Consider the following 25008-nt stretch of genomic DNA (forward strand, 5'->3'; position numbering starts at 1 on the left):
CTTATTTCCTATTATCAACCGACACGCCCACTTAGATCACAAGGTGCGGCTCATTATTAGTACCCAGAATAAATAAAGTTACGTCAGGGGGAGGAGCCTTTTCATACAAAGCCCCCAGCTTTGGAATAACCTACCAGTCTGTGTTCGGGACTCAGACACAGCCTCCATCTTTAAGTCTAGGCTAAAAACTTACCTGTTTAGTCGAGCCTTTGGTTAATTAGTTTTCCTAACTGTCCCCCTCATCCCCCCCCTTCCCCCTACCCCCCCTAATATTCTGTGAGCTGATGAGTCAGAGATGGAACTTTTTGGAAGACATGACATCACATTCCACCATAAGAACATCATACCAACAGTCAAACATGGTGGTGGTAGTGTGATGGTCTGGGGCTACTTTGCTGCTGTAGGACCTGGGAGACTTGTCATAATTGATGGAACCATGAATTCTGCTCTCTATCAGGAACTCCTGAAGGAGAATGTCTGCTTATTAGTTTGTGATCTAAAGCTTAAGTGCAGTCAGGTTACGCAGCAGAGCAGTGATCTGAAGCACACAAGCTCTGTTTCATCCAAAACGAAAGTTTTGAAGTTGCAAAGTCAAAGGCCTAACTTGAATTCCACTGAGATGCTGTGACAAGACCTTAAACAGGCAGTTCTTGCTCAAAAACCCTCCGATGTAGCCGAATTAAAACAATTCTGCAAAGAAGAGTGGTCCAAAGTTCCTCCACAGTGATGTAAAAGACTCAAGACGCAAATGTTTGATTGACATTGTTTGGCCAAGGGTGGCACAAGCAGTTATCAGGTTTAGGGGCAGTTACTTTTTCATGTTTTTTCAGTTACTTTTTTTTTTTTTATGGGTGATTTTCAGTAAATGTAATGGTCATTTTAAAAGCTGCATTTTGTGTTTACTTTTATTGTCTTTATCTTACATTGAAATTAGTTGGATGATCTGAAACATGTAAATCTGACAAATTAGCAAAAATGGAACAAATACTTTTTCACAGCACTGTTTGTAGGTATCAGATAAAGTGTTACTGAATATACAATATAAAATCTATAGGCATCTGTAAGGATGTTCCACAAGACAAGGACTGTACACAAAATTATTTTAATTTAAGAGTGGGCACACTCTTGTTTGTTTAATATGTACATTATCATTATAATGATATTAGATATTATAGTGATATCTACACTTCAAAGGTTAGGAACAATCACCTAGAAGCAAACAGAGAGGAATCTTTTACTGTACTTCCCTATTCTCTGTCTGGTAAATGATGATTTCTGAAATTTTAATGTTCATCAGTTCTAGTGGCTGTTCTATGAATGTAAAGGTTATTACAGTTTTTCCTCAGTTGCTTGAGCCAGCCAGACAGAATTTGTAGTTCCAAAATTCACAAAAACCTATCTGTTCTCCAAAACAACACATCCAAAATGCTTTTACTGTTTTATAGTGGACTGTTGGGTGGATTTGCATGAGAGTTACAAAAATACACAAAATGTACATAAACTATCCACGAGTTTAAAGAAGTTAAGGAAAAACTTAAGTTAAAGGAAAAACTTTACGGGCTGGCTTCCCACACATGGAGTAAGCCTAGTCTTAGACTAAATTGCAGTGCCAGTAGTGGATTACTGAATCACTGTTAAATTTTTTGCCAAAGACTGCATACAGATTCATTTACTCATTATTAACCAGCACATTCTGTCCTTATTTCATATTGCAGTTAATAATCTTCTCTAGGTTCTTCAGGTTCTCTTGTGTGGAGATTCTCACATGCGTTTGTGAATGTGGACAACATTTTGGCAGTTGGGACAGCTGTGTTCTATATCCTTACAGGATTTCACACAGAATGGAATCAGGCAGAACGGCCAGATCCTGCAGAGAGACAACAGAGGAACCGTAAAGGTCTGTATGTGAGTTGTGAGGGAGGTGTGTATTTATGTGAGTGTGTGTGTCAGGTTGTCTCACCCGCAGACTAAGAGGGTTCCAAAGATAGTCCAGGTAAGAACTCCATTGACAGCTCTGGTGACTGTGACCATTTCCTGATGGCAGCAAGTACACTTCATCCTCCCAGGTCTGTCTTTCAAAGGGGGCCTCATTACTACAAATGCACATTTTACATTTCAGGTTAGAGAAATGCATATTTGTCAAACCAAAAGCAGATGGGTTGTCCTACCATTCCTGCGCCAAACAGAGTACGAATATTAATATGTAATTCAAGCGTAAAATGTGCACATTAGCAGCAACAGGAAAATTATTTCATTTAAAAAACAGTCCACTGCCACTTTAGTTTCAAAGCCACATTGTATGTAGAAAATTACAAAATTACAAAGACTGCATCCTTATTATGTATTTCAGTTTTTAAAATCACTTAATATTTCATACATTAGTATGAAAGTAGCATAATAGACACAGTCTTTTTGTGACACGTGAAGCTACCAGCATTTTAGCCACATTGACCAGAAAGATAAAAAGAGATTTCAGTAATTATGGGCTAGTCAGTGTTTTTTGTTTATTGACATTTTGTGTTTATGGAACACCACTGACACACAGCTGTAAACAGTTCAGTTTTGGTTTGGTTTGTAGCTCAGTTGACTGTTTATGTATTATATTTAGCACAAAAACTACTTGGCAATTGTTTGTTTTAAAGTAGTATTTGTATTTTTTGTTTTTATTTGTATTATGTGTTTACCTTAAATCTAGTTGCCCATTATTTATATACAGCTAAAAACTGAAGGACTAAAGAACCAAAAAAATGTATTCTGTACACCATATATGTTGTGCAGAAATACATTGCTGAAAACTGTTATCCAGAAATAAAAGATGGTGTTTTTGCCTTATGGTCATAATTATGACCAATTGTACTTCACTGTCCCACTATTTGTTTCTCAGTGTAAATGATAAAAGAGTATGTGTAACAGCACTGCTCTGAATAGTTAACATTTGTGTGCGTATATACTAAAAATGATCATTTTTTATTATATTACACCCAAATGCACATCATTAATTTACCGATAGAAACAATATTCAGCAAAAAGATGTTTTACACCTTTTAAGATTGAGACCTGGAGATCTGACTATATCGTATTACTAACTCTAATGAAACATACTTAATCATATATATGATTGACAGTCTCGTGAAAGGCTTCATCTCTTTTTTAAACGTTATTTTTTAATTGTTGCACTAGTGGTGAAGCCCTCCCTGTCTTTACTTCTGCCTCTTTAGAATGCTCTTTTTACCATGTTACTGACCTGTTGCCAATTAAGCTAATTAATTATGTTGCACAAGTTTTTTTTTAGCATTACACAACTTTACCAGTCTTTTGTTGCCCTTGTTCCAACTTTCTTGAGATGTGTTGCTGGCAACAAATTCAGAATGGACATATGGTTTTCAAAACACAGTAATATTTTTCAGTTTTGACATTTCTTATGTTTTCTTTGTACTATTTCCTTTTAAATGTTGGGTTTAAATGATTTGCACATCATTGCGTTTTGTTTTTATTTACATTTTGCACAGCGTCCCACCTTTTTTGGAAACAGTGTTCTAACATGTCTAGTGTGTGAACATGGCTTTGCAAATCTCTTTCAATCTGAAGTTCCTCCAGCAGGGAGGGCTGTTAGCATGCATGTCGACATAAATCTGCAATAGAAGCAGCTCCTGAATGCACTTGTATGTAATTTAATATGTAGTTTTATAACTTCTTCAACCGTTAATGTTAAAAAAGCATATACGTTTAAAATAGATATAAGTTGATCAAAGCTGCAGCAGACCACATGTATTTGTTTGAGGGGTGGTCAGAAGGGGAGGTACGATGTAATCAATAAATCACAATTTTTTAAACTAGAAATCATCATGCAAATTATTTTTAGATATTGACAATAAATCAATTCAATAAATACCAATATTGTTACAAAATATAAGGTCATAATGCGCACCAGGATTGTTTTCTGTCATTCTCTTGGCTTAAATAAATAAAGGAGACAAAACTGTCTGTCAATCACAAAATGACGTGAAAAGTTATCACCATAGCAATGTTTACACAACTGCATGCTGGAAATACATTTATATGTAAAACATTTCAGAAACCAATCAATACTGGGTCGAAATTATACATTCAGGGTCAAAAATATACAAACAACCACTTAGATTATTAATTTCCTGGTGCTGAAAGTTCCAAAATGTTTTTTAACTTGCCAAGGGCTCTTTACTTCCTGTTAGTGATCACGATTGAGTACAGCTGGTATGGTCTCTGTGCCCACATAAAAAGGGTTTGTTTGACAGCACTCATTGGGTTGACCAACACACAGTGCAGTGACAAAGTCCAAGAAGCTCAGTGCAGATCTGAGAAAGATGATTGGAATGTCAGAAATGTCTCTTGGAGCCATTTCTAAACAGCTGCAAATTCCAAGATCATCAGTTTGAATAATTGTATGTAAGTACAAGTTATTATGAGGTGTAGCCATGTTGCCCAGGTCTGGAAGAAGACCCAAATTGTCCACACGCTGCTCAGAGGAAATTAGTTTGGAAGGACAGGAACAACCCAAGAGCCACCAAGGCCTGCCGTGAACTGCCATTAAGGTGTTGGAACACCAGTGTCACTGTCAAGCGAGTTTCACATCATCATGGACTGAGAGACTGCCATTCAAGAAAGAATCCCCTTCTCCAAAACTGACACGTTCAAGTCCGACTAAAGTTTGAAGCTGACCACGTGGATAAAGTAAAACCTTCTGGAGAAATTTGTAATGTCAGGTGAGATGACTGAGTTATTTGGCCACAATGACCAGAGGTACGTTTGAATGAGTTAAGGTGAGGTATTTGATGCCAAGAACATTGTGCCAGTTGTAAAGCAATGGTGGCAGTACCATCATGCTCTGGGATTTTGCTGCCAGTGGAACCAGTGCATTGCACAAAGTGAATGGATGAGGACTGTCTTAGAATTCTTCAACATAACCTCAAACCATCAGCTAGACAGTTGAAACTTGGACACAGTTAGGTGTTCCAACAGGACAGTGACCCCAAACACACTTCAGAACTGCTTGTGGAATAGATAAAGCAGACCTACATTAAGCTGTTGGAATGGCCTTTCCAAAGTTCTGACTTCAACGTCTGCCTAAAAGTCAGGTCCAGGCCAGGAAGCCAACAAATTTAATTGAACTCTACCAATGCTGCCAAGAAGAGTGGTCAGATATGCATCTAGAATTCTGCCAGAAGCTTGTTGGTGGCTACCAAAAGCGCCTAGTCAAGACACAAGGGACATTTAACCAAATGTTAGGTGTATTGTATGTATATTTTTCACCCTGTATCGATTTCAGAACACCCCCCCTCCAAAAAAACAACAACTTGTGCACCAAATTCTTGCTTTTTTCTATTAAAAGTGTATGTTCTACATTTATTTTGCCCCCAAAATAGAAAAGTTCAAATAAATCAAAGAAAGCCCAATATTGCCATGACATGTCCATGATAAGTGTATGTAAACTTTTGACCACACTGTATATTGAGGTCGTATATAGCTGAGTGCTGCAAGACCCAATATCGATGAGTGCAAGATCCATTAAAAAAAACTACACACGCACACACGCACACACACACACACAGAGAAACGTGCTGTGTTGAAAACTCACCCACAGGGCCTGGGGGCTGCTGGATTATAGGTTGGGATATGGGCTGGATCACGGCAGGCTGGACCATTGCAGGCTGAACCACTACTATAGGTTCAGGCATAGGTTGAAATATCATAGCCATGTTGTATACAGGAGTGGAGACAGTAGTCTACACTAGTTCTGGTGCACCTGCGAAAAAACAAAAGCTAATAATAACTCCCAAAATCAGATTGGTCAGCTTGCGTTCAAAAACACAGGTTCTCAATGTGTAGCAGAGGAACAGACAAATAGTTGTATCTTTTCTGAGCGAAGTGTTGTATCTCTTGTTGGCCAGTTGGCCTTTATGTTATGGGAACACTTCATGATTGGACAAATACAAAGTGTTGGTCAGGAGATTGTGAGATTGATCCCCTGAGATGCCAAAGCCTTCTGTGACCCCACCATTTACTCAGTGTGATGCAAGCCAACAGAAATTGCAGTCAGAATTCTCCTCCAAGCATGTTGAGCTGTAGAATGATGTGCTAGCAGCAGTTTGACAAGATGCAGTGGGGCTTCATGTGTCTTGGAAGAAGCGTGTACTACCCTTTAGCCCGGTAGCATTGCGTGATATAGGAAGACCTAACTAATGACTAGAATTGGCAACAAATTAATTGGGGTGAAAATTGGGTAAAAAAACAAAACAAAACAAAACATTTTCCTTCTCCTGAAATGTTGCCATTTTGGATTTGTGAGATTTTTTTTTTCCAATATGGGGGTTGTGAGACATTACTTGCCATAAATTAAGTACAGTTACATTTCAGGCTATTAAAAATATTCGTGACATGAGACATACTGCCATGAACTAAAATGGTGGACACTGTTCTATTCCTAAAATGTTAGACTTTTGCCGACAAAATAAAAGAAAAATGACTTAACATTTGTTTTTAACATCTATATTGAAAACACAATATACTGTGTTGTAAAATCTGTATTGTTACATATACACATGCACTTTTGGACAAATGGGAATCTACAGATTGAACAGGCTGGCATTTGTCACCCTATTGAGCCAGTCAGGCCTAATTTTACTTTGTCCTGCCAACAGATGATTTAATTGAACCTAATGGACTACAAAGCAACTTGTTACGAAGTGACAGTGCGTGAGTAACCGAAGTGGCTCGTGAATGGGGAAGTACAGGTTGTTGAGGTGAAGCTGAGTGCATGTGACTATGAACAGAGGTGACTGTACACACCTTTTCATTTATCTACTTCCTGCATGCAAACTAATCTCAGCCTCAATATTAGCCTATAGAGATATCACGCACTTCATGTGAGAGTCCAGATTTAAACCCTAGAGATAGAGAATATTTGGGCTCACATTAAGCTAAAACTAGCTTGGCGATGTTTTTTAACTGTTTGAAGCCATCAGTGCTGAGCCAAACAGTATTGACTCTTCTTTCTGTAAAAAGAGTTTGTCTGCAAGTTTACCCACAAGGCTTCACCATTTAAAGAGATCAAGGGGAAAAGCTCTCCCATACTAACTTACTTTCTCTATTTGTTTAATGATTTGTGAAGATCATTAAAAGCTAATTTTGCCATTTTGGGCTTGGCCCATTTTTTTTTTTTTGGAATGAGAGTGTAGATTTACAGTTGTATGTGGTTAATGTGATTGTTTTGTAAGTTGGGCCTGTATTACAGGAACTTGCTAGTTCTGAAATCTTATCTGTTTAGTCACCATGACAAGTTAGGACTGAATTTAGGACTGCAGCTATTGCAGAACAACAGTTCTTAAGTTCATAACCTTAAACTCCAGATAAGAAAACTGTATTACAGAAACATCCTAGCTAGACAAGATTTCCTAAATACTGTCCAAACTCTAAGACCCCAGATGGTCTTAACTTCTGTTTTAACCGTGTTTCTATTGTTTTATGCAGTGCCAGACAGCACAGTTCACTGTAACTAGTATAGTGACGTTACATTTATCTACACTGAAAACGGTGCTTTGACCTTTTAAGTTTTTTTCCTAACAACATTTAAAAAATCCCAGACATTACGGTCTCCACCATTCCTCCTTATTAATGTTAACGTGTTAATGTTGATAAAAAATGAAATATAGTGATAGTGAATAATATTACAGTGTTAGTGAATAATTAGAAGACAGAGCTGAACCTGTGGCTGTTTATTAGGAGGATAATATTCTTAAATTCAGGTTTATTGTGCTTTAGTTTGACTGTATTTACATCAGTAACTGTAGCTGTCTGTCTAACTAACGATTATTTTGATTACGTGTTTGCATTTCAGCTTTGTGTGTATGATCGGCTGCTAGGTAACAGACATCACAGTTGATTGTCAACATTGATTGAACAGGTGAACATTTCCTAATTTGAGATAAGATGCTTAAGATTCCTAAATCAAGATTCAGGTTGCTTCTGTAATACGATTTAGGGAAAAATCTTATCTTGACCTGTCAGATCTTAAGACAAAAACAGAAAGTTTCTGAAATATGGCCCCTGGTCTACATTTATCTGCTGTGCATTGTCTGTCAGTTTGAATGAAAGAGTAAAAAGAATGTACATAAAGATAAATTACAAACAAGTTGATTACATGTACAGTTATATAATGTGTAGTGTTTGCTTGAAATGAACACTGTCACAGCCTTGAATATCTAGCGTTTCTCTGTCAATTCATCAGTTTGATAATAGTTTATAGAAGGTGTTTTTTTAATTGCAGACAGTTAAGCATTAAAAAAGTAACCACAATAGTATTGCTTCAGGATCCTAATCCACTTTTTTGATCTATTTGATTAACTTTTTAAAAGGATTCCGCTAAAAAGAATACCCTCTCCAAATTTCTTTAATCATTAATATTTTCTCAATGAGTCCAAACACTGCAAGTAACTCCAAACTGCAGTTTACATTCAGCTTCACACCATAATATCATAGCAGCACCTACTTATTATTAAGTTTTAGAAAAACAATGCATTTTCTAATGAAAACCTGATGACATTTTTGTTCATTTCGTATTATGAAGCGTTTCACAAGAAGTAAAAACATTCTTAGCTGTTATTTCAACCCCTTAAAAACTTATTACCTACAAAGGCTTATTATTTAGTAATTACATGGACTACAGTGCAAACTGGCAGAGATATTTTTTAGGTAATATAAGTATGTAATAAAACTTTGGGCTCACCGGTAGGGCCTGGCCATTTAAGGGGTTCAGTTAATGTAACATGATTTTTGACAACTTCTGTCAGTCAATTCATGTTGTATTGCAAAAGCCAGCTGGTATTTTGAAATGAGTTCATTTACATTTGGGTTTCCTCTAAATCACAGCAGCAATGACTTTTTATTAGAGCTGTTAGAGCAATGCATTTTCTAACTAAAATCACTTTTTTGTCCATTTTTGCATGGTATAAAGTCTTTTTCAAAACCACACAGAAACACCTTCCTTACCTGTACTGAAGAAGGCTGGATGATTCTCCCTTGAGCGTTACCCTCAGACTAAGTACAATACAGCCAACACCCCACTACTATGAGAGAAAATGGAAAGAGAAAGCAAGAGATGGAAAACAGGCTTAAGACTCTGAAAGTAGAGTAATACTACCGCTGCCTTTGAAATGATGGTTACAGGAACAGGATGCCTCCCAGGCCCTCAAACAGGCCCTCCCAGACCGCATATTATTTCTCTCAGGGCAAATATGTGACAACCTTGTGTCTCCAGAATGATGAGTTTCGCAAGAGGTGAAAACATTCCTACCTGTTAATTTAAGTTAAAGTATGTTCCCTTAACAGGTAATTAACAGATTTTATTCCAAGTAATTTTCTGACAATATAAATGTTCATTCATGATGTACTGTAAATACCAGCTGGTGTTTTGAAATGAGTGGGGAAAAAAAGAAATGGAAGAAGGCAAAATGGATTTGCAAAGTTTTGATACAACAATCTCTGTTTCCAGTGAAAGAAAATATTTGTATTTGTGTTTTTACTATACTTAAGTGTTATTTTGTAAGATTTGTACTTTACTCAAGTACAACTTGATTGAAATTGAATACTGGTATCCTTCTTTTTCTCTTCTTTATTTGTGCAGGCTTAACTATAGAGATCACATCTATAATTAGAAAGAAACTGGATATTCAGTTTCTTGAACAATTACATTGGGTTACACACTTTCTTAAGTCAGCATTATTTAAACATATCTGCATATTAACAATGTAGAAATGGGAAACATTCCATGTAGCACATTTAAACATTTTCTACCTTGTATATATCCAAAAAACTCTACGAAAGAAAATCAGAAGAAAACCAAGAAAATCTCTTATTAATACAAAACAATCCAAAGTTATCAAGTCCTCAAAATAAAAGTCTCTTTATAGAGATTATTTTTTTCATAGCGAATACACGTTCAGAAGATCTGTGACACTCAATATACTTCATAGATATATTTCATATATGTTTAAGGCTCAAAGGCTGGTGATTTCGTGTTCTTTAGGTTCTCCCAGGTTCTTCTGGACGGAGCCACCCAGGTGGAGAATGGAATCAGAATAACTGGCGATATACTGCAAAGTAACAGAAGAAAAAATAGCACAGTAAGTTATGTACAATGCTGTGAAAAATATTTGCCCCTTCCTAATTTCTTTTTTTGATATTTGAATTGAATGTTCCGGATCATCAGACTGCTTTTAATATTAGACAAACATAACCCAAATAAACACAAAATGCTTCATGTTTTTAAATGATGATTTCATTTATTGAAGGAAAAATGCTGTTCATCCCTTGTTGGCCCTATGTGAAAAAGTAAGTGCCCCCCCACACCCCCCAGCCATCCAACCACCCGCCCCCAGGTACTAAATCAACCAGTTAATCAAATTCAGTCAAACATGGTGGTGGTAGTGTGATGGTCTGGGGCTGCTTTACTACTGCAGGATCTGGACAACTGGTCATAACTGATGGGATCATTGCAAATTCTGCTCTCTGTAAGTAAATCCTGAACAAGAATGTCCACCTGTCAGTTTGTAACCTAAAGCCCAAGTGCACTTGAGTTATATAGCAGAATAATGATCTGTAGCACACAAGCAAATCCATCTCTGAATGGCTCAAAAGAAACAAAATTAAGGTTTTGGAGTGGCTGAGTCAAAGTCCTGACATGCTGATGCAAGACCATAAAAATGCAGTTCATGCTCGAAAACCCTCCAGTTGAATTAAAATAATTCTGCAAAGAAGAGTGGGCCAAAATTCCTCCATGGCGATGTAAAAGACTCTTGATTGCAGTTGTTACTGCCAAGGATGGCACCGTCAGTTATTAGGTTTAGGGGGCAATCACTTTGTCACATGGGTGATACAGGTTTTGAATAAATCATTATCTTCCATAAATGGAATGCTGCATTTTGTGTTTATTCATCTTGTCTTTATCTTATATTAAATTAGTTGGATGATCTGAAATACTTACATGTGACAAATTAGCAAAAAATAGGAGCTTCAGCCAAAAGAGGGTTAAAACAACTACCTGTCTGTGTTACTGTATATGTGTGGTAAAACTCAGGTATGGTTGTTTATGTGTATATTGTGTAAGTGTGGTAAACTCAGGTATAGATATTCGTGTTACTGTATACGTGTGGTAGAAGGATGCCTTCCTGGTAGCCATATACGCCAGAGAGACTGAGAGAAGGCCTGAAGAGAGCAGGCCTCAGGGACTCCATATTGAGTAAACCCCATTTACGTTTTGGTTTTGCGGTCACGTGTAAATAAAGCACCTTTGGATCACTCGCGTGGTTGTCTGTGTGTGTGTCTCTAAGCTCTCGTTGGGTTTCCCAGTCAGTGTGCGTCGGCCCCTTACCCAGCCGTGCCACGCTATGTTACCGTATAAGTGTGGTAGAACTAAGGTAAGGATGTCTGTTGTTGTATAACTGTGGTAGAACATAGGTATAGATTTCTGTGTTACTGTATAAGTGTGGTAGAACTCAAGAATGGATAACTCAGCACATGTGCTGGGGTATGAATCTCTGTGTTACTGTATAAGTGTGGTAGAACTGAGGTATTGACATCTTTGTTACTGTACAAGTTACTGTTCAGTCCTGTAAAGCCTGATTCGGTTTCCAGTTAACAGTGATGCGAAGGTCATATACATAAACATGCTGCAAACAAAGTGGACCTTATTTCATAAACATACCTCCTGGGCTAAGTCCACTGACCCTAGCACTGCCCATGATGAATACTCACCCACTGTGTTTGCTGCTGGAGTTTGGTAGATCATCCTTGGCTGAACCATAGGCTGGATCGCACCTAGGGGCTGGGCAACAGCGGGTAGACCTCCGGGCTGCATTACGACCTGTTGCTGAAGCATAACTGGTGGTTGAGCAGCAGATTGGATTACAGGAGATGAAACCCCAGCTTCAAACATCATTGCGGCATTTGAAGCCTGGATTACGGCAGGTTGAGCTGGCTGTTGAATCACTGCAGGCTGAGGTGTGGGCTGGACTGCAAGATTTTGTTGAACCACCCCTGAGGAGTCGTAAAAGAAAAGCACTCACATCAGTGTTATATTTGACTGGATAAGATCTGGAATTTTTGAATAGTCATGAAAATTAGAACAATTAAAATGTAAAAAGAATAATTACCATAGTAAATTCGAATTTTTGATAAGAAATTAAGATTATTTTTCTGATGTTACATGTTCTCATATTTAAGGACCAGGAGATGTCTGAATATTCCAGGAGGATAAGATGATGGATGAATGAATGAATGAGATGTCTGAAATCTGTTCTCCACCAGAGGGCACTGTAGAGCCTGTTTCTTACGTTTTGGGTCAGTCCAAAGCGGGAAGCACAGAAAACTACTTCACCGCCTAAAGGCTACCATCACAGAAAAGCGCAGCTGAACAACAAGCTCAACTCATTTTACAATGTACTCATAAAATGTAATGGAATAAAACTTGAAACCCCAGTGAATTTATCAGCTTTTGTATCAGCAAACTAACTCTTCATAAATTTGCTGTTTTGGTGAAATAAATTACAGTGCAACTAAGTATCTTCACACACGGTAAAACACAGCATTTGTTTGTTTATCTTAATTAATTCAGATTAGCAGTCCTTTCATGTAAATCTCTAGCCACTTGTCACCTACTGTGGATTCTGAGTTTAATGTAGTACAGTAATGGTAAAAATTGGTACTTTTTTGGACAGTGCGTAAGTCCATCTGACATGTATGGTAGTCTGTAGCCTAAAGAATCCTAAATATTTTTCTAAAAATACCCTACAAATTTGAATATCAAATTTATCTGAAGTGCCCATCCATAAATGTTGAAATGAAAAGATATAAAGCATTTAAAAATAAATTTACATTCAAAAATACATGAAATAACAAAACGTGTAGTTTAAACTTACATTCAACCTAAAATATAAAACAGGACAGGATGTTATCATGCGAAGCGCTGCTTTTATGAAGCATCAAAAGCTATTTGACTGCTTAATGCTGCCCTCTTGGATGTTTAGCCTGCTAAACATGAGTGAGTGAGTTACACGCCAGTTTTATAAGGTGCTTCATGTCTAAAAATCATAAAAATTTTAAAGATTGCTTCAACGAAAAAAAAGTGCAGCACTTTTATCTAAATGAGAATAATTATTTCTGACCGAAACAAGAAAATTCTAGTTATTCATTTTTTTGTTTCTGAATTGAGATGTGTAATTGTGACCACAGCTTCATTTTTACTAGGTGTTATTATATGAGTGCTGGAGGTGGGTGTGCAGACCTGCTGCTACTTGTTGTGTGTAGTTGGGTGATTGGAAGGTCGGAGGTGAGTATGGTGGAGGAGGTGGGTACCCACACTGTTGGGGAGCATATGATGGAGAAGATGTGTTCTCCATACTGTAGAAGAGAAAACAGAAGACTCACACTATTTTATATTTCAGAGCTGCTGAATAAGAAAGGGGTTTAGTTCCACAGTCTACCATATGATCCAGCTGCTGCTGTTGCAATACAAATGTGAATGTGTGCGATATTAAGACTTCTACACGCAGACCACGATGTATGCGTACAATTAATTTTCAATAAATTAATTCAAACACATGAATAACTGATATCTTGCAGACCCCATACACTTTTTTTGGAACAACAAAATAGCAACTGTAATCTCTTCAAAAAGATTAGGCTGGCTTTACATGGTGAAACTTTCATGCAGCTTTAGTTGAGATAGGCTCCAGCACCTTCTATGACCCAGGAGATGATGATGATTGATATTGCACCATGAAATTCTTAAGTTGAAGAGAAATTAATTTGCAAGCAACTCACAACTTGCAACTAGCTGCACATAAGGTTCACTGTGTAAAGCCAGCTTTAGTTTATCTTTGCTTTATGGTGTGGAGCTGCATTTTCAAAAGCAGCTGAAACTGTGTTAGGGTAGTCGGTTAATTTGAGGATGGTGTGGGTACAGTCTTGGGTAATGTGGTCATGGGATGGGTATCTTTGGGTAATTTGGGGTTGGGTACAATGTTGGGGTAATATGATGGGGTACAGTGTTAGGTAATTTGGGTATGGGGTTTGTACCATTTTGGGTAATCTGGGGATGGGTGCAGTGTTGGGTAATGTGGGGAAGGAGGGTACAGTGTTGGCTAATGTGGAGCTGGGGTACACTGTTATAGGAGGTATGGTGTTGGGTATGTGGGGATGGGGTACGGTGTTCAGCAATGTGAGGATGAGGTATGGTGTCAGGTAATGTGGAGATGTGGTACAGTGTTGGGTAATGTGGGTATGGGATGGGTATGGTGTTGAGTAATGTGGAGATTTGGTATGGTGTTGGGTAATGTGGGGATGGGGATACGGTGTTGGGTAATGTGGTTATGGGTGGGTACGGTGTTGGGTAATGTGGTTATGGGGTGGGTATGGTGTTGGGTAATGTGGGGATGGGGATACGGTGTTGGGTAATGTGGTTATGGGGTGGGTATGGTGTTGGGTAATGTGGTTATGGGGTGGGTATGGTGTGTAATGGGGGATGGGGATACGGTGTTGGGTAACGTGGGTATGGGGTGGGTATGGTGTTGTGTAATGGGGGGATGGGGATACGGTGTTGGGTAACGTGGGTATGGGGTGGGTATGGTGTTGGGTAACACACCTGAAAACACTGACATACCTGATGTTTGAGTATTGAATTGTTTGTGTGGTGATGATGCTTCCCTTCTCAGAGCTGACGGGAGACTGTAAGTAAACAGAGGTAAAGTCGACTGTGTGGTAGATGAACAGATACATGCAGAAGCGGAATGGGCTCTAGCAGCATTCCAGAACAGGTTTCTCTCACTGCTTTTACACAGGGAAGTGAATGCCAGGAAAGCAGTTAAGCATTTGTTCTAGCCATTAATTCTCCAGCTCAAATTCCATGTTTTTGTTTTGTAAGTGAAAAAGTTCACACTTCCTCTACAGAGAACTCCAGCTGCGAGAAATAATCGACTTTATCAATAACACCGATAATAAAAAAATTGATGGCAACGAATCAAGTTATTGTTTAGTTGGCTTAATGACGTTGCAGGTCCCATTTACATCGTGATTGAACGAGGGAAATAAGGATTGCAGAGATTCTGATTCTGTTTTAATTTAGCAGACAGAATCAGCAGCGCTGGCTGAAGAGATGAGCTGGAAACTGTTGGTCTGAACTGCACTCACTGCTCTGTAATGTTTATATTATTTTATGTTTATTAGAGTTTCGGAAATGTGACTGTGACAAACTGTTGGCGTTATTTAACAATTCAAAGTCAGTACTTTTATCAGTCAGTAAAGCACTATTTAACTAAAATTATTGGAGTGTAAAATTTAAATCTACAAAATAAATATAAAATTAAATAGACCAATAATGTCATTTGTCAGAATTTTTAGTGCTTTAAAATCGGTATTGGTCACAAAGTTGTCATATTGTTTGAACACTAATATAAACCCATCCTCACGGGGCTTTACCTCAACAACAGCCTGCTGTGGTTGGAGACTTGGCTGAGGGAAGCCCCCCTGCTGTACACAGCTGGGGTGTTGAGGACTCAGAGGTTGTCCTGGAGGTCTGAGATAAAGAAAAATATAAACTATAATAATTTAAAACATTTTTTTTACAGTGCAGTTTGACTCAGTTTGAAGTCCAGTAAATACTCTAATTAATACAACGAAGCAACAGTTCACTAATCAACAGGTCTGACTTCAAATGACGTCCACGCTGTTACGTTTCTACAGTGTGTTATCATTGTACATGAAACTGTCAGACATGAGAAAGAAAATACACTCAAAAAGCTAACTATTAAATAATGCACTGATTGGATTAACAATCTGTCAGTAATCCCAATAAGCAAATTCTACTTACAGTCCATTCCAGAGTTATTGGCACCCTTTATGAAAGTGATCTTAAATCAGTATATAAACCACACATGCAGTAATTGGTGTTGTTGGCTTAAACCAGGTGTCGGCCACCCAAATGTTAAGAAGAGCCATTTTGTCCTTTCAATAAAAATCTAACCACTTCGGGAGCCTCAACATTTTATGTTCATTTTACCATCCTGGCTGTAAATATGTCTCAGTATGTGCTGATGTGCTAGTACTGGCTAAAAAACATAAACGAAAACGCCTTACTTTGTTCTGCTTTAAGCTTCAGCTCTGCTATAGCTGCTTTTCTCATATCTCTCGCAGGAAACATTTCCTCAAAAGTAGAAAAGCTTCTTGAAAATGTCTCTCAAAGTTCGACTTTTTACAAGGCTGAAGTCACTTTTCGTTCACAGTTTATTGTTTGAATTTTCCTGTTCCGCCTTAAATGGTGCCTGAGACGCCATCATGTAACTCCTGCACCATTTAAGGTGGAACAGGAAGATTCAAATAAGAAACTGGCAAACGAGGAACTGACTTCTTGACAGTTTCTCGTTGCAGATTAAACGTATCAGGAAACCAGCTGTGTGCTTGTAAACGCAAATAAGTCCATTTGTCTCCAAATGATCGATGTTCGTCTTAAATCTTTCTTTTTGACGTTTTGTTAGCTACTAGCCAGGCAAGATTGTTTTCTGTGTTGCTATGTGCGCAGCAGTCTACAACTACAGAGTTTTGGACCATTTATTGTTAAAACTGTGTTGAACGATCAGCAGAGCTTTATTTTACCACAAAGGAGGATTATTTTGCTGTGGAGCCGCAACAGAGCAGTAAAAGCCGCATGGGGCTCTGGAGGCGCCTGTTGCCGACCCCTGGCTTAAACAAATGGCTAAGCTGCATATTTTTATTTTACCACTTGTTGAGGGATCTTGTTCCCTTTTCCAGTCCCCTGATATTCTTGCATCTTTGCTTGTGGACTGTTCTCTTCAGTGCATACCACAGGTTTTCAGTTTGGTGGGTACAGTGTAGTGGGTAACACCTCTGACTCCCATGTTGTACACTGAGGTTTGAGCCCCTGTCTGGGCAGGCACCCTATGCTATACCAATAAGAGTCCTTGTGCAAGACCTCTGGTAGTACCATTGCCTACCTATGTAAACAATGATCAAAATAAGAGCATCTGCAAAATGCTGTAAATGTAATCTTAATGGGAGATCTTGAGACTGAGTGGGCCACTGCAAAACTCTGTTCCCATAACTTTTTCTGTGTGGATTTTTATATGTGTTCGGGGTCATTATCTTGCTGAAATATCACCCCACAGCCAAGTTTCAGCCTTCTGGCAGAGGCAGACAGATTTTGGGCCAAGATATCTTAATATTTACGGGAATTCATTATGCCGCTGATGTACACAACAGCCCCTGGATCACTAGCAGCAAAACAGCCTCAAAACATTAATAATCCACCACCAAATTTGACAGTGGCAGGTGGCAGGTGCCTTTCATTGCATGCAGTCCCCTTTTTTAATCAAAAGTGACGATGGGGTCCATGATCAAAAAGTCGTCCTCCGGGAAATCCACACGCTAATCTGGTGAGTGTTCCCACGAAGGGGTTGGTTTCAAAGTCTGTACTCGCTACCACCAGTTTTTGTCTCATCTGAACACAAAACATGGATTCATTTGTATTTCCAATGACATTTTGTAATGTTTAGGAACTGCACTTTGTGGCTTGCTTGTTGGAGGGTTTCTATTGAGGAACTCTTACAGAAATCTTCTAGTCATGGAGGTGAAATTTTGAAATTTGAAAATCCCAAGATTTAACCAGCCTGTGCAGTTGTGAAACTGTGGTTTTTGTGTTGCGCTTTGCCTTTCTTGCCATCTGTACATGGGAGCAGTATGCTGATGCATCCTCTTGGCAAAGCTTCAACTGCTCCATGCTTTTCACACTTCTTTATTATGGCCTTGACTGTGCTTAGTGGTAATTTCAACGGACTACTACTGTTTTACAGTCTATTCTGTAGAGCTCCACGGCCTTCTGTCTCAGTTGAGTTGACAGCCTATTGGTTTTACCCGTGTTGATGGAAGACATAGTTTTTCATGTGTGTAACCTCATATTCATACCCCAAAGAAATAGGAAACGGACAACAATAGAGTTCTCAGAGACTTGCAGCAGAAAGATTTTTCCCAAAAGATGCACAATTATTTGGTTTTATTTAAAATATTATTTGGTGGTGATCATTTTCTAATTATTTTAATACATAACATTTGTTCTTAAAATAAAACACCACTCTTATTGGAAAGATTTCGGTAAGATCTCTAAGATTTCTGTCCAGTTTATTAAGGCATGCTAATAACTCCGGAGGTGACTGTATATTAGTAATTTATCATAAAATCACGTCTTTTCTCTCAGTTTTTAACCACCAGACATTTGTCTTTCTTTCTCTTTCTCTGTCTCTTTGTCGCAAGACATCAGTCTGATAAGCAGGTCTGGTGTCATTCTTTTATGTCAGGTCACCAACCAAACTAACAGATAAGGCATTATTAGTAAAAGTGAAAGCATGCAGTGTCATTTTACAACTAACTTTTTATGACTGTAGACAATCTACAGTCTATTGTTCATTTATTCTTATTTATGTACTAAAATCATTTTTAGTCCCTCATAGAGAAAAAGTGTTTACAAAGATATGAAGAAGCAGATTCAGCAGACTGCCAACCCTGGAAAAAGCGATTTAGTGTCTTTAAATTTCCTTGATTTAAATGTGTACATCATTTCCTCTTGAATAACTCTGTCCTTCAGTTTACTTACACTTGGCATAATTGTTCTGGTGTAGATACAGTTTTTTTTTCATGTGGAAATGAAGAATCTTTAAATGTAGTGAATTCAGTGCAGCAGTTTTTCAGACTCACACTCACACTTACCCTTGTTTTGTGTGTTCAGGATAGTAGTTGGGGTTTGTCGGATACTGGACGTTTGCATTGGGAGCGCCCTGTATGAGAGAGAGAGGGAGAGAGAGAGAGAATTGGTTTGAGGAACATTCCAGTTGTCGCCAGTTGATTTTAACCCCTCACATTCATATGACAGTTATGAGATTCATTTTATAGTAATCACCCAATAATTTATAGCAGTTACTGTTTATTTCATGTAAATCAGCAAATAATTAATAGCAATTACTGAACAATATGTCAACATTACTGAATATTTTATAGTAGATACTGAGTAATTCATAGTATTTACTGAATAATTTAGAGTAGTTATAACTCATAGAGATTATTTAGAACAATAATTCATAATGGTTATAGAATAATATATATAAAGTTTTATAACTGGATAATTAAACCACCGATTAAGGGGAAAAATGCAGCAGAACCATTAAAAGAGGTATAAACATCTGCATAAAGCCGCTCAGCGGGCTTTACCTGAGCATTGACAGGGTGCATGTACGCTTGTTGCTGGTTGACGAAGGCTCCCTGATGTACAGCATTGGGGTACTGGAGGCCCACAGGTGGGCCAGGATACGGGGGAGCTGATATGTTCTGCATGCTCACACAACTAGAGAATAGCAGAGGGAAGGATGAGACTCACACTTACTTATTTACCTTTATGTCTTATTGTCTGAACCCTTAACGAAGTGCATTATATTTAAATTTCATTCACATTCTGTATCGACAGTTTGGAGTCTGCACTTCTGACTTTATACTGTTTGTTTTGATGTTAAAAAATGAACAAAAACTTTTCCTCAAATTCAAATCATAATAAAATATCTCCCCTTATATTTACAATCTCAAACATGGTACGGATTGAAAGGTCAGGACCTGCACTTTAACATAACATTTTCACAACAATTGCTCTGCTTGTTTCAGTGAGCTGCAGCGAGTTAAAATGATAGCTCTTCTTTTATCACCACTGATAACTGCAACTTCAAAATGTAATTTGGGGGTGCCTAAACTTTTGCATACAACTGTAAGACCGTATTTGTCTTTGTCTCTTGTTCATTCCGACTTTCTCTATTGTTCTGCTATTGTTGCACATTTCAAGTATCATCTGGTTTGCATGACGTTGCAGCGACACAGCTTTTTCCATTTTATTGCTATTCTAATTCTGTGTATGGAACTGATAGATAGAGATGTGGTTAAACACAATAAACTTAAACAAATGGCAAGTTCTAATTATGATTATATCAGCATATAAAACCTGATTAATTATTTTAGTTCACTTTATTTTTTTACCTGAGCACCAGCACCAACAGAACACCACCATGCACACATATATATGAACAGTCCCATACCTGTGTTTTCAGGGTTGAGAAGTAACAGTAGTGATTTTGATGTTTCCCTCGTGAGAGTTACCAGGTGAGTGAAAGAAAGAGACTGAAAGGAAGATAAAATGAGACAAACAGATGGACAGATAAAAAGAGAAGTATAATGGCTGCAGGAAAGACGTCATTGCAGTTTTTTGGTGGGGAGTAATGTCAGTAAAACACCATTGCAGTTTTGTTCTGTTTGCAGTGCATTGACCAGCTGTTTAGGAGTTGCTAGGATATTGCTAGGTGGTTGCTGTTGTCCCCAAAGTGGTTGCTAAGTTGTTGCTAGGCCGTTGCTATAGTATCCCAGGTGATTGCTAAGATGTTGTTAGGTGGTTGCTAAGTTGTTGCTAGACTATTGCTATGGTATCCCAGGTGGTAGCTATGGTGGCGTTAAGTAGGTGCTATGATGTTGCTCGGTGGTTGTGAGGGTATCTAAAAGGGTTCTTAAGGTGCTGCTAGGTGGACGCTATGGTATTCTTGGTTGTTGCTAGGTTGTTGCTGTGGTGTCCTACATGTATACTAGGATGTTACTAGTGTGCTTTTTAGTGGAGTGCACAAACTTTTGGCCACACAATTCCAGCATTTATTCCTCTGGTTTAAAAAAAAATCATCATTTAGCAGTCATGGTATGAAAACTGTACATTTGATAAAAAGCTGTGTAGAAGCACATCATTCCCAAGCAGACCGAACATTCTGGAGTTGGAACACTGCTGATATCTCAAAAACTGCAAGAAAAGATAACATCGACATACATTGCAAAGCAATGCACAGTCACTAATTACATGACTTTTACATGGCTGCAAAAATTTTGCAGCAACTGTTTGCCTTAACCTCTTTTCACAGCAGGCACAGAATGCAGTTTTAGCCTGTTTTGGAGGTCCCTCAGTTCAGCTTTGAATTGTAATATTTTTAATTAAATTAGTTAAAAATGTAAAAAAATATGATTTATATTTTATTATATTTTGAATTAAAGTGGTTTATTTGGCTATAATATGAAAAATAGTTGGGGCTCCAATACCCCGATGTAATTTTCCAGACTTTTTGAATGTGGGATCTCTGATGCCGTTGCTTGCCCATTTACAGACTCTTCTCTGGTAGATTCCTACAGTGAGAAGATCTGTCCCTGTGACTTTCTGTGACTGTGCTGTATCTGACCTGTGACACTCGTTTCTGAATATTTTGTTGTTCACTGTTCATTTCTCTCCAACTCTCACATGTGTGCCTCTCATCACTGCGATCTGACCAGCATTCCAGAGTGAACCACACCTGTAGTACAGGTCTTACAGAATCCCTAACATTGTGTATATGTTCAGTATTATTTGGAACAGTTCTAGTGTGTTGTGTCATTGCATTTTAAACATGTTTAGTATTTAAGAGGGTTGATTTTAGAAGTCTAAATGTCTGTATCATGGCAGTGTACGCATGTGTAAGAGGGGTAGGCAGCAGGGGGAGGTTGCACCAGCCAAACATAAGTTCAGACTTGTTGGCTAGTTGTAACACAATTGTTTACTGAGTTCTGGTTTGCACGTTACTACATCAAAACGGGTTACACCACACACACTAGTTTTAACATTGAGCTTAGTATCTACTAAATATTTACATATATTTAGTGTTAAGGGAACCAATTGAAACCACTTTTTTTGGTAAACAAAGCTAAAAACACCAAATGCTATACGCTGTGATTTTACTCACAGCTCTAATCATCGCTCTGGTTTTAGCTCTGAACATGAAGCTGAGCACCCATAGCTCCAGCTCAGTGAGACTCAGCAGCTGCTCAAACATCTAAACTGATGCTGCTGCTGTGTCTGTTGGTCAGAAACCCTTGTTTAAAGAAGCTGCATGTTTGGTTGTCGCAAAGCAATATGAACTAATTCAGACAATGGCATTGTACTATTCTATACTGGAGATTTCTCCATGGAAAAAGTCGCTGTGTTTCCATGGAAGCATGTTTATAGATTGGTTCTAAACGTGTTAACATCCTGTTAAAGCGATGTGCACATTAGTTTGTCGTTACTAGACTTTATACCCAAACTTATGCAACCCAGTCCAGGACGGTTAAAGTCTGAGGGGGTACAGGACTGTAAAAACTTTAGGAACCATCATCTTAAAAGAACCAAGCACCACTAAAGGCTGATTTAAGCCTCTCCGAATCTGAACTACATGCCGAGCAAGTCTGCAGAGCTGTGCCTCAAGCAGACACCTGTTGGCTCTCCAGTAGTTTTGGTGGTGGGACAAGAGCCAAATAATACACAACCCCAACCAGAAATAGTGCAAAATCAAAGGGAACAGTTTGAGGGTGGGTTGGCAGAAGAGGCGTGACATTACAAACATTTATACGGCTCATAGTTTGGTGTGGATGCCGTCCCTTAGCGCACACATTCAAGACAATATGTATCGTTATTGTGATAAATTACATCAGAATATGCTTTTCTGAGCACATTGTGGATATCTGTACTTGAAGAATGCTGACCAACTGCTTGTTTCATTCCAAAGAGAGAATGATTAGTCCTGTTTAATTGAATTTATTGCAGTGCAGTATGAGAAACATTGAATAAAATCATTGTACGTTGCAGTTTTTAATACTAGTAAGTTAAATGTGACACTATTAGTGTTTTTCAGTCTGTTTAAGTCATGTATTGTGATACTTGTTGTTTATCAAGAAAATGTCCTCAAGTGTCATGAAATTACTTTTTTTTTCACATTCAAGTAAGTTGGCAGACACCCGTGCATGTTTATAGATACACAGACGCAGAAGTATCAGCCTTAACTCAAAGTATAAATGACATACAACTGCTTACTTTAAACATTTAGGCTGCATTGACATCAGGAGCTGCTCAGAAGCTGACCACAAACAATCGTTTACTTTGTATTGGTAATACAGATTAACCTGATCAGAGGCATGTTAGTCGGTTGAGCATGAAAAATGTCTTTATTTGAGGCAGGGGTCATTGTCACAACAGACTGCAGTCAAAACACAGGCAGGTATAATCAGAGACAGATCCAAATAAAGAAAAAAACAGAAAGACCAGCAACACAAAGAAAAGAGGCTCAGAACTCAGGTTATCAACACTGAGACCTCACAAAGTAACAGGGAAAACAAAGGGGTAGATGGAGGAGTGTTAATTAGTCCTAGGCTGAGTCACAGGTGTGTGTGTAGCGGAGGAGTGAGTGGAGCTGGAAAAGACAGAAGCACATCTGTCTATCCATGTGCAGTACCGCACAGGGCCAGGAGGGGGTAGTTTATGACAGATAAACCTGAACACAAAACACTGTCATGGTTAGAATAACAAATACTTGCAAACTTTACAGTTAATCTGAAGAATAACGCCTTTACAACCCAAAATGTATTTTATTTGAAGCTGAAAAATAAGAACTCATTAACAGAAACCAACAAAACTGCTAAGAATACATCTGCTAATATGATATCATACATAAAACTGTTCAAACATTTCGAGTGTCAGTAAATCTATCATGGACCTCGGTTTCACAAACTCTAAAAATTGTTGAACACTCTCAACATGTTCACTTCGGCTTGTACAGGCGCCAAAACATAATTGTGGCACCGTTTAAGGCGAAATGGAAAATATTCTAAACAAGCTAGTAAGTAGGAGACCAGATCTTTAAGAGGATCCCAGACAACTTTAAATTGTAGTTGTTAGCAACATGAAAGTAGCCATTCTGTGTGGTTTTATCCACTCTTTGACAGTTGAAGCCAGATCATCTTAAAGTTTCATGGTGAGGTAACAACTGTGATTTACTTTGTGTTGCTGTCGAGATGAAAAGTAAGCTGCTACTATAGGCTGAGTTATAAACTAGCAAGTTCCAAGTAACTAGCATAGCTAACTAAATAGTGACAACCTTGTTTATTTACACTGAGGTTCCTTTCATTTGTCTACCTGTGTCTATTTCGACATGCTTCTGTATGAGCCATCGTGGTGCCACATCCCCCGTGACCCAGGAGGACACGCGGCCTAGATAATGTGTTTCTGCCATTCTGTGGCACATTTAAGTTTACTTTTATTCAGTGCAATTAATGTACAGTCAAATGCAAAAGTTTAGACAGCTCTTTACAGAGATTATACTTTAATATGACAGTTTTCTGCTAATTTTAATACACAATTAATACACAGTCAGACAAAGACTTCCAGAGATTTTCACTGTTATGTACAACCAAAGTAACTATTGTCGCTGTGTTTTCCAGTTACTAAATTGTGTTATTCACTTTTTTTATCTTTCTCTTAGTGGCTGTAATATGGCTATTTTGAATTTTGAGCCAGCAAGGCTGATGCCCAACCAACACACGGCAGGGTTAGCTTCACAACTAAGACCCCCAAAGTCCCCCTCCCCCAAGAACTTTTTAATCACAGAATAAAAAATCAAAAACACACTGTGGATTTCATGTCAATAAAACAAGCTTACAGTGTGTTCTGTAGAAAATAAGTTGATATTTAATTAACTTTCACTTTCCATGATCATATTACATTAAAAGTCTTGTGAAAGTGTGAAAGCGATAGCACTTTAGCCTTTACTAGCGTTTGAAACTGTAGAGTAATGGAACAAAATCTACATTCCTGTAGCGCTGGAACGCCGTGGAACTCGCTCCTTCTCTGGACAGCCGTTTGACAGGTTTTAAAAGTTACTGAAAGCAAACATTCACATTCACAGTCTTCACGTTAGACACTTCAAAAGAGATTAAATGCATATTAGGTTTCGAAGGATTAAGGAAAGCTTTGTATATTTTTGTAAAAAAGAAGAAATTGCAAGAACTATATAATCTGCTGTTTATCTGGCCGGTGAGCATTTACTTGTTCAGAAAGAA

General features: G+C 38.2%; 2 protein-coding genes across 2 annotated transcripts; both read right to left on the minus strand.

The window, feature by feature from the left end:
* Positions 1-1103: 1103 nt before the first annotated feature.
* Positions 1104-9165, minus strand: LOC118798160 (LITAF domain-containing protein-like). The gene is made up of 4 exons (XM_036557517.1): positions 9025-9165; positions 5615-5782; positions 1961-2093; positions 1104-1867 (listed from the first exon to the last, which is right to left on the minus strand). The coding sequence occupies exons 2-4, from the start codon at positions 5733-5735 to the stop codon at positions 1762-1764; spliced, it is 360 nt and encodes a 119-aa protein (XP_036413410.1). The 5' UTR covers positions 5736-5782; positions 9025-9165; the 3' UTR covers positions 1104-1761.
* Positions 9166-10033: 868 nt separating this feature from the next.
* On the minus strand, positions 10034-15588 carry LOC118798295 (cytadherence high molecular weight protein 3-like). The gene is made up of 5 exons (XM_036557713.1): positions 15508-15588; positions 14693-14757; positions 13316-13431; positions 11788-12069; positions 10034-10127 (listed from the first exon to the last, which is right to left on the minus strand). Exons 3-5 carry the CDS (start codon positions 13428-13430, stop codon positions 10108-10110), a joined length of 417 nt encoding a protein of 138 aa, XP_036413606.1. The 5' UTR covers position 13431; positions 14693-14757; positions 15508-15588; the 3' UTR covers positions 10034-10107.
* Between the last annotated feature and the right edge of the window lie 9420 nt (positions 15589-25008).

The sequence above is a fragment of the Colossoma macropomum genome, unplaced genomic scaffold (assembly GCF_904425465.1).
Source record: "Colossoma macropomum unplaced genomic scaffold, Colossoma_macropomum, whole genome shotgun sequence".
Lineage (NCBI taxonomy): Eukaryota > Metazoa > Chordata > Actinopteri > Characiformes > Serrasalmidae > Colossoma > Colossoma macropomum.

What these genes read in the sequence shown, in the direction of transcription:
- LOC118798160 (XM_036557517.1), bottom strand. Translation starts at nt 5,735, where the DNA reads ATGGCTATGATATTTCAACCTATGCCTGAACCTATAGTAGTGGTTCAG. An exon ending in GCAGCCCCCAGGCCCTGTGG is followed by an intron (nt 2,094 to 5,614) that starts GTGAGTTTTCAA and finishes GTGCATTTGTAG; the next exon opens with TAATGAGGCCCCCTTTGAAA. An exon ending in GGAACCCTCTTAGTCTGCGG is followed by an intron (nt 1,868 to 1,960) that starts GTGAGACAACCT and finishes GTCTCTCTGCAG; the next exon opens with GATCTGGCCGTTCTGCCTGA.
- LOC118798295 (XM_036557713.1), bottom strand. Translation starts at nt 13,430, where the DNA reads ATGGAGAACACATCTTCTCCATCATATGCTCCCCAACAGTGTGGGTAC. An exon ending in CACACAACAAGTAGCAGCAG is followed by an intron (nt 12,070 to 13,315) that starts GTCTGCACACCC and finishes ACGACTCCTCAG; the next exon opens with GGGTGGTTCAACAAAATCTT. An exon ending in TCCAGCAGCAAACACAGTGG is followed by an intron (nt 10,128 to 11,787) that starts GTGAGTATTCAT and finishes GTTACTTTGCAG; the next exon opens with TATATCGCCAGTTATTCTGA.